At 50.4% G+C, this 9,912-nt stretch overlaps 1 protein-coding gene across 1 annotated transcript; it reads left to right on the forward strand.

Annotated features, from left to right (window-relative positions):
- Positions 1 to 7,153: 7,153 nt before the first annotated feature.
- Purb (purine rich element binding protein B) lies at positions 7,154 to 8,699 on the forward strand. The gene has a single exon (XM_036200859.1). It carries the CDS (start codon positions 7,169 to 7,171, stop codon positions 8,129 to 8,131), a length of 963 nt encoding a protein of 320 aa, XP_036056752.1. The 5' UTR covers positions 7,154 to 7,168; the 3' UTR covers positions 8,132 to 8,699.
- The last annotated feature ends 1,213 nt before the right edge of the window (positions 8,700 to 9,912 follow it).

The following is a 9,912-nucleotide window of genomic DNA, read 5'->3' on the forward strand; positions in this document are numbered from 1 at the left end:
AAAAACCCTCTCTCTTGCCACATGGCCTTCCTTGTGCTCAGTACAGACTTGGACATTATCCAGCCTGTGGGAGACCCTTGCTCTAATCAAGCAGAAGGGCAGACGGAGTAACCAGGCAGGGGCCTGATTCTAAGCCAGTAGGCCTTCTGGAAGGTTCGGAGGAGACAGAATCCCCAGGAAATAGGGGGTGCCAGTGGACAAGGGGAGCACTGGGCTTCTCTGGGTGAGTGAGGAGCCAGAGCAGATGGGCTGTGGGCCAGCTCTGCAGCAAACCCACAAGTGACCTGTAATGTGTCTGCAAAGGGCAAACCTGCTCCTCACAACAGCTGGGAGGAGAGTGCTAACTGCAGGCTTTGTGGACAGAACAGCTGGCTTCAGCCAGGGCTGGGGGCAGCGGGGAGTCTACATGCAGGCTCTGCACAATCAGCTGCTGGCTCAAGAGGATGCCCCACCAGGGCCCTGTGTGCAGCCTTCCTCCGCTGCTTTGGGGTACAAATGAGGGGAGTTGGGACCTCCCTAGACCTGTCTATTCATTACCACCTATTCCATTTGGAAGTTTCAGCTTTTTTTCTTCAACAAATACACTTCCCAAAGACAGACAAAAGTGTATCTGGGTTTCATTTGTATGTTCTCAAGATGCAACGTTAGCTGAAAACAAAAACTGTCTTTATAGGAGCCAGACTTGAGGAGGAAGCTCAGTTATCTTCCATGAATAACACCCACAGCAAAAACAGTGTTTTTCGGGGTTGGGGATTTAGCTCAGTGGTAGAGCGCTTGCCTCGAGGCCCTGGGTTTGTCCTCAGCTTTAAAACAAACAAACAAACAAACAAACAAACAAACAAAAAGAAAAACAGTGTTTTTGACTTTAGATAAGTCAGGCCTAGCCACCTCGCCACAGGGTATATGGGTAGCTTTGTGAGGGGCACATGAGCATTTTCACTTTGCAGGTGAGCAGCAGGAGTGACCTGCAGGGTGAAAGAAGTCACTTGAGGTGCTAGTGCGAAGTCAGGTTGGAGGAAGGCCCTAGGCATGCGCAGCCCGTCTCTCACATGCTACAGAAGTAATATGACAAGAGGTGCCACAGTTGACTGCTAAGCCCAGAGGCTGAGAAAGAATGCTTTTTAAAACCCAGCACTCATGCAAAGAATTGCTTTTCCACAAAGAGGACAAGCATGCCCAGAGTAAATAGCACAAGTGCCGCCCAGTCAGGGCGAGGCACCAGCTTTGGACTGTGCATGAACCATAAACTGGCTTCCAGCCACACAAGTCCAGGATACCAATGGAGACCTGGACAGTACATTTGGCCCATATTTGTCAAGCAACCATGTGTCTGCTGCATGGGAGGCCTGGCCTGGGACACAGGCTGCCCTGCTTTCCTAGCAGCTCACATACAGGTTCCTCTGGAAGGCCTCCCTGCTTCCCCTAGTCTGGTTTTATCCAGAATGAGAAAGGGTGAAGAAAGACCAGGAATTTTGGCTTACAAACAACTCAGAGCAGGAAGACCTTGGGGTTAAACACGATTCCACTTTAGATACGGCTGCAAACCCTTTTGTACGGCCCCACATCCGCCTGCCAGCCCCTGCTCTGCTGATCCTGGCCTGCAACCATCTCTTCTCCCTCCCTCTAGCTTTAGACACAGGCTGGTTGGCACATGGGCAACCCTGAATGCACTGTGGGGAGTTGGAAGGGCCAGGGCAGCAGACGGTTCCAGAGTGTAGCCAAGAAGCACCTTTAAACCCAGAGTAGGGTATCTACCTACCAAACAAGCAGTTTTCATGCCTCCGAATGCTGCTGCTGTGGATAACAGAGGCTCCAAGCTGGCCACAGACTACAGAGAGCAGACTCCATGACCTGAATGCTACAGGGTTTCCCATGGAGCAGAGGGTGCAGTCTGGACACTTGGCACATCTCCCTTGGGTCTGCAGATGGACTAACGGCAGGCGTGGCTGAGCTAATTTCTTGAGTTTGACCATGGTGCTCCAGTTAGCTGAGTGTCCTTGTTCAGTAAACAGACCCAGAAATGTTGCAGGTGAATGGGCGTATTAGTTTACTCCCAAACAGCTCAGAAGGAAATCTAGCCATAGAGCAAGACAGAGACACAGAGAGAGATGGAGACAGAGAAATGGAAAGGGACAGACACAGAAAGGTGGAAACCAGAGAGATGAGTGAGAAAGCAGTGGGGTGATTAGAGGTAAATGTGGTGACATGTTAATATGTGAGTGAATTTGTGTGAAAAATACTCCTCTTACAACTAGTGTGTGCTATAGAGTGTGCTATATACGTATGCATGCGTGGGTGTAGGTGTGGGTGTGCTCATCCGTGCCTGCAGATGTGGCGGCCACAGATTGGTACTGGGATGTTTTCCTCAAGCACTTTCCCATCGTATTTCAGAGTCGCTCCTTGCACAAGAGCTCACCATTTCCGTTCAACTGGCTAGCCAGAGAGCCCCAGGCTCCACCTGTCTCTGACCTAAGTATCTAAGTTACAGGCACACACCACCACACCCAGAGTTTTTACATGGTAGTTAGGAATCTCAACTCCGGTCCTCAAGCTCATGCGGCAGCCATTTTACCCACTGAGCCACACCCTCAAGCCCTTGCAAGCACTTTTTGTTTAAATTTCAAGTTTGAGAGAAAATGGGGCGAGGGGAGGCCAAATCCATGCTCTCTCTCTATATGAACGCTTCCTGTCTCCTGGCCCAGCTCCCTCCAAAGCTTGGCCCTTTCAAGCCCAGCCATACAAGGCCACTGCCTCCTAGCCCTGCCTGGTACGGTTCACTCCCATCTGCTTCCCAGAGTCCAGCCTCCATTCCTGCCTCAATCTCCTCAGTCTCCCGCTGGATATCAGGGGCTGCTCTGGACTCCCATCCTGTTCCTCTCCCAGTCCCCCAGCCAACTCAGCATGTGGCCTCAGGTGGCCACTTCACTGTCTTCACCTTCCACCAGAGCCTCCAGGGGATTCTCTTCCCTCCCTACTCTCAGAAAGCAAAGGATACTTATTTTCTACACCATCCCAAGTGATTTCCCATCTCCTGTGATCGCCCAGGCCTCACATGAGTGATTCTGAAGGAGCCTGTGCTCTGCCTTCAACCTTCATGCCATGCACATCTCCAGAGAGAGAGCCTGTGCCCTCTGCCCATGCCCTTCCTTTCCTGCCCGGTCACGTGGTGGCTCCTCAACCCACACTTCCTGCTCACATTGCCTGCTCGGTGCTTTGACATCTGCGTCCCGCCCCTCCCCCAGTGACAATGTGAAAAAGAGCTAAAGAAACAGTAATTAGAACTGGAGGATCTGAGCCAGGTGGTGGTGGCGCACCCCTGTAATCCCAGCACTTGGGAGGCAGAGCCAGGCGGATCTCTGTGAGTTCTAGGCCAGCCTGGTCTACAGAGCTAGTCCAGGACAGGCTCCAAAGCTACAAAGAAACCCTGTCTTGAAAAACAAACAAAAACAAAACAAAACAAAAGAATTGGAAGATCTGGGCAGTACTACTTGTGGTGCAACTTGAAGATGCGGGAGAAGTTCATGCTCAACTAAGCATGGATTGTCTCGTGACCTCCAGTTATCATCAGTTTTGCTCTCTCCCCATTCTGGTCCCCAGTCTGTCCCTTGCTTTATGTGACCCCAATGCAGTCTCTGGGCTGCATCTCTATCACCCAACCCAATACTAGACTTCCCACTGGCACGTTTGCCCAGGGGCGGCCAGCCACTTCTCAGTCAACAGATCTATCTCATATACCCTTAATTTGCTGGATGGCAGGGCTTTAAGTCCACCAAGAAGGAGGAAACAGAGGAAACAACTGATATTCCAAAATGCATAAAAAAGCAGCACCTTTCATTGACTCCATGTACACCAGTATGGGGAAATGTACTTGGTTGGTTTTCACACTTCCTTTTTTGGCTCTTTGGGGGGCCTGCCACCCAGCTCCCAAATAAATCACACATGGAGACTTATTATTACTTATGAATGCCCGGCCTTAACTTGGCTTGTTTCTAGCCAGCTTTTCTTAAATTATCCCATCTATCTTTTGCCTCTGGGCTTTGACCTTTCTCTGTTTCTGTACACCATTCACTGTTACTCTGCTGCTGGCTGTGTGGTGAGTGACTGACTGGTCCCTAGCATCCTCACCTCGTTCTTTTGCTCTTTCTTCTTTTCTTCCCAGATTTCTCCTTCTCTTTATTCCCTCTGCCTACCAGCCCCACCTATCCTTTCTCTTGCCTTGCTATTGGCCGGTCAGCTCTTTATTAGACCATCAGGTGTTTTAGACAGACACAGTAACACAGCTTCAGAGTTAACAGAATGCAGCATAAAAGAATGCAACACTAGGGCTGGGGATTTAGCTCAGTGGTAGAGCGCTTGAAGCGCAAGGCCCTGGGTTCGGTCCTCAGCTCTGAAAAAACAAACAAACAAAAAGAACGCAACATATCTTTACATCATTAAACAAATGTTCCACAGCATAAACACATTTTTTTTTTAACTTATAAACTGTATGGCCATGGCAGGCTTCTTGCTAACTGTTCTCATATCTTAAATTATCCCATTTCTATTAGTCTATAAGTTGCCATGTGGCTCGTGGCTTACTGGTATCTTAACAGCTGCTTCTCATTGTGGCGGTTGGCAGCAGCTCTCTTGTAACACACCTTAAAATAATATTCCACAACAGGTAAACATCTAATATCTGCAGCATCTGAGGTCTCGTGAAGTCTAAGCTTGGTTCTGGGTTATCATCTTCATCAGAAGACCTCATGCCCCCCCTCAGGCTTAGCTGCTAGGATTGTTCTCATCCTCTGGTCACCAGAGCCCTCATCTCAAATTATCACCTACTTTTTTTCTCTTGACCCCCATAGAGCTTTTCAGTCTTGACCAAAGAACCACAGTCTCCCACCTCGCCAACCAGCACTGCCCAGGCATTGAAAGTCTATGTGGACCTACTTTAGAATACAGTTACTGCTTTTAATCAAGGGCTTGTGCTGGGTCCCACTCTAGCCCACCCATGCTCTCCTTTGCCCTGGGTCACTTCCTTGAGACATAAGGCTAAAAAACTACTCCTGTTTATACAGTTCACCAGAGAGCAGCTGCCTCCAGTCCCATTGTTCACCACCCACTCCTCACCCACTCCCCACGGAGCCTGGGCCCCAGCCAAACTGCACTGCTCACCAGCTGGGAACATATGTTCCTCCTGCCCAAAATAATCTCCCCCTGTCTCCACCTGTTAACATCTATCCATGAAGGATTACTCAATAAGTAGTGTTGGGACAATTGGTTAGTCATTTGAAGGAAATTCCTTAGATTCTTAACTTCATGCTAGACATCATGATATACAGTAATATGATATATTTAAAAAACTCAAACCATAAAAACTCTCAAAAATATGCCTTTATTTTTAAAAATTTAAAGAGAAGATCCTAGGCTTAAAAACAAATGAAATTTCGAAGCAAACAAAAAACAAATCTGACCTCAGACAGCACACAGACTGGAGAGAGTTAAACACTTAAAACACACGAATGAAGACCTAAGCTTGAACCCCTAGCACCTGCATAAAAAGGTAGGCGTGTACCTCTGTGATCTCAGCACTGGGCCAGCCTACCTCCACTCAGTGAGCTCCAGGTTTGGTGAGAGGCCCTTTAAAAAAAAAGTGGAGAGTAACAGAGAAAGACATTCATGTTCACCTCTGGCCTCTACACACGTGTACATGTATACACACGTGCACACACAAGCAAAATTAAAAACACTTAACACTTGATTAATAGAACTTTATTAACTAGGATTAAGCTGATGCCAGAACTCAGTTTCAAGTCAGTCTGAGGTAGTGAGACCCTGTCATAAAAACGCCCAATTATAAATAAACAAAACGGAAGAGTTATTTGTGTGAACTCCATGCAGGGAGTTTAAAAAGTAAGATAGTGGGCGCCGGACAGTGGTGGCGCACGCCTGTAATCCCAGCACTTGGGAGGCAGAGGCAGGTGGATCTCTGTGAGTTCGAGGCCAGCCTGATCTACGGAGATAGTCCAGGACAGGCTCCAAAGCTACAGAGAAACTCTGTCTCGAAAAAAAACAACAAAAAAGTAAGACAGTGTTCTGAGCCTGGCGGTGGTGGCGCACATGCCTTTAATCCCAGCACTCGGGAGGCAGAGGCAGGCGGATCTTTGTGAGTTCGAGGCTAGCCTGGACTACAGAGTGAGATCCAGGACAGGCTTCAAAGCTACACAGAGAAACCCTGTCTCAAAAAAACAAAAAAAAAAAAAAAAAGTGTCCTGGTTTGTATAGAAACACAGGCTTGCCGGGCGATAATGGCACACGCCTTTAATCCCAGCCCTTAGGAGACAGAGGCGGATCTGTGGGAGTTAGAGGCCAGTCTGGTCTACAGAGTGAGTTCCAGGACAGGCTCGAAAGCTACGCAGAGAAACCCTCTCTCGAAAAACAAACAAATGAGAGAGGGGAAGGAGAGGCCTTTGTATTGAAGGCTTCATCCTTGGTTGGTCGACCCAGTCAGTAACTGAAAAGTGGCTGGATCCTTAAGACTCTGACCTAATCAGTGTATTAGTCCCTGAGGATTAATAATCTAGTGGCATTACTGAAAAGTAGGATCACGTTGGAGGAAACAGGTTACTCGGGTATGCTCTGGAAAGATCCCTCGTCCTTGGCCCTTTCCGGTCTCTGCTTCCCAGGCACCACGAGGTGAGCAGCTCCACTCTTGAGTAATTCACATGCTTCTCAGTATAATGTTCTGCCTTACCACCGCCCCAAAGCAACAGAGCCATCTGATCACGGGCCAAAGCCTCTGAACGTCAATAAAGCATAAAGAAAGCACCCCAAGACCAGCCGGCAGAAGCAGCGATAGACGGTCACCCAGGGACCCGCAGGGCGCTTCCCTGGCGCGGCCAGTGACGTCACCCCTGCGCCCCGCCGCCTTGCTGGGTCTTCCGGCCGGGAGGCGGCGGCGGGCGGGGTGCAGTGACGTCACGAGGCCCGCGCGCCGGAAGCGGGCCGTGCAGCACGGAAGCCGCGGGGGCGGGGCGCGGAGGCGATGGGGGGCGGCGGCGGCCGGCGATGAGCGGCGGGCGCGCGTGAGGAGCCGGCGGGCGAGGCTGGGGGGCCCCGGAGCGCGAGCCGCAGGGCGGAGGGCGGGGGCGCGAGCGCAGCGGGCGGCGGCGAGGCGGCGGCCGAGAAGATGGCGGACGGCGACAGCGGCAGCGAGCGCGGCGGCGGCGGCGGCGGCGGGCCCGGCGGCTTCCAGCCCGCGCCGCGCGGCGGCGGCGGCGGGCCCGGCGGCGAGCAGGAGACGCAGGAGCTGGCCTCGAAGCGCCTGGACATCCAGAACAAGCGCTTCTACCTGGACGTGAAGCAGAACGCCAAGGGCCGCTTCCTCAAGATCGCCGAGGTGGGCGCGGGCGGTTCCAAGAGCCGCCTCACGCTGTCGATGGCGGTGGCCGCCGAGTTCCGCGACTCGCTGGGCGACTTCATCGAGCACTACGCGCAGCTGGGTCCCAGCAGCCCGGAGCAGCTGGCGGCGGGAGCCGAGGAGGGCGGCGGGCCGCGCCGCGCGCTCAAGAGCGAGTTCCTGGTGCGCGAGAACCGCAAGTACTACCTGGACCTCAAGGAGAACCAGCGCGGCCGCTTCCTGCGCATCCGTCAGACGGTGAACCGCGGCGGCGGCGGCTTCGGCGGGGGACCCGGGCCCGGCGGCCTGCAGAGCGGCCAGACCATCGCGCTGCCAGCGCAGGGTCTCATCGAGTTCCGCGACGCGCTGGCCAAGCTCATCGACGACTACGGGGGCGAGGATGACGAGCTGGCCGGCGGCCCGGGAGGCGGCGCCGGCGGCCCAGGGGGCGGCCTGTACGGAGAGCTCCCGGAGGGCACCTCCATCACGGTGGACTCCAAACGCTTCTTCTTCGACGTTGGCTGCAACAAGTACGGGGTGTTCCTGCGAGTGAGCGAGGTGAAGCCGTCCTACCGCAATGCCATCACCGTGCCCTTCAAGGCCTGGGGCAAGTTTGGAGGCGCCTTCTGTCGGTATGCAGATGAGATGAAAGAAATCCAGGAGCGACAGCGGGATAAGCTTTACGAGCGACGCGGTGGGGGCAGCGGCGGCGGCGGCGACGAGTCCGAGGGTGAGGAAGTGGATGAGGATTGAAACGGGCAGCTTCCCGGGCTGGCCTCCCCCACCCCACCACCATCCCCTTGGCTAGAGAGTTCCCTTTCCTCCTCGTCCCCAGTGAGCTAGTGGAGAGGGATCAGGGGAGGCCGCAGACGGAGACAACAAAATTTAAAATAATATAGTTAAGAGAAATAACCATAAGAAAACAGTCACAGACAATTAGAGAAAAACAGTAAAGTTCCAAGGCACTGCCAGCAACCTGCAAAGAGGACAGCAGCATCTCCTCACCTGCGCAAGAGTCTCAGCTTCTGTTGAAACCCGAGGTTCGTAAATTCATCAGGATAACACTGGAGGGGATAGGTCTTCGAACGTCTGAGTTACCCAGACTCGTCCATTGATAACAGTTGAATTTGTGTTGTACCTGGGTCATCTGGTCTTAGGATCCTTCCGGGCCTCCCTCCACCGCCATTGAAATCAGCATTTTGGAGCTAGGTCCTAATGGAATCTGAGAAGAAAGGCCTTTGCAGTTACCCAGTTCCGAGGGTACAGGTTTATGAAAAGGAATGCAATTTTACACAATCATGGACAGGGCAAGATAAGAATTCAAGAAGCCATCGGAGAATTAAAAAATCAATTGGATCCATTTTTTTAAAAAATGGTTTTGCATGGAACCTGGACCAAGGACCCCTGTCTTTTCTTTGCAGAATTGTTTTCCGGGATGCAGATGAATTCAGATATCAAAGCTTGAACTAGAATCCATTATTAAAATAGTTTAAAAGTTGGCAATTTTTTTTTTTTTTTTTCAAAAAAACGAAAGCAATTTTACAATGGGGATTGCTGAGGTAGGCACAAGAAGACAGGCATAAAGCACAAGACAGATTGTTTGAGTGGGTTGGTTGCTGCTCACTAAAGTTCTTCCCTTGATCTCTTAAGTATGGAGATCATTACCAAGAAATGGCTTGCCATGAGTGAGAGCTGAATCCCTATGGCTCCACCCTCTGAGCTAGTGAATTGTGGCTAATTCAGCTGTTACAGCCACTGGCTGGCTGTATTTGAAACCTTAAAACCTGACTATATCTTCAAAAAGGAACAGTGTGGCTACAAGCCTGAGCTTTAATGGAATATACATCCTTGCAGACAAGTTGGGAACAACCAGAACTGAAGTCTTAACTTACCTTCAGTGTAATCTGTGGATTTATTGAAATACTGATGATCCTCAGGTCCAGAATTTCAGCATCACTTATTCTTTTAAAATAAATTTTTAAGAACTTGATCCATTGTATTCAGTACCTCACAATCAAAGTGGGAAAATGATGGATGAATGAGTCAAGCATTGCACACGGTGGAAGCTGAAATCCATCTGTGAATGGAATTGAAGTGGACATGAATGCTGACTCTATCCTGGAAGAATTTTTATACCATCTTGAAATTTCAACAAATTGGCCTTTGCCAGTTTATCCAGCTGTCTTTCAAGAATAAAAGTTGGGGTTTTCAAGGATCGCCTCTTCTATATTTTAAATGGATTTTCAGTATAAATGATTTTTCTAATCGAGTTAATCCCACCCCATCAAAAGGTATTCCTAGAAATGTCATAGACCTAGGCAACTTTGAATTGAATGGGAGCTAATGTTCTTTCCAAAGTTTTTCAGGTATTTGTGTGACACCTTCTCAAGAACCAGGAGGCAAGTAACCCCACCTCCACAATCTTAGTATTTCTTTTTAACTGCATGCCTGCCCTTTATTTGAGCTGCCTTTTTAATTTATTGCATATCCTTTTTATTATCTTATTTTGGTATTCAATCTATACAATCTTTTTG

This window comes from Onychomys torridus, chromosome 10 (genome assembly GCF_903995425.1).
Source record: "Onychomys torridus chromosome 10, mOncTor1.1, whole genome shotgun sequence".
NCBI lineage: Eukaryota > Metazoa > Chordata > Mammalia > Rodentia > Cricetidae > Onychomys > Onychomys torridus.

Excerpts from the sequence above, each read along its gene's own strand:
- Purb (XM_036200859.1), top strand. The coding sequence starts at position 7,169 with ATGGCGGACGGCGACAGCGGCAGCGAGCGCGGCGGCGGCGGCGGCGGC.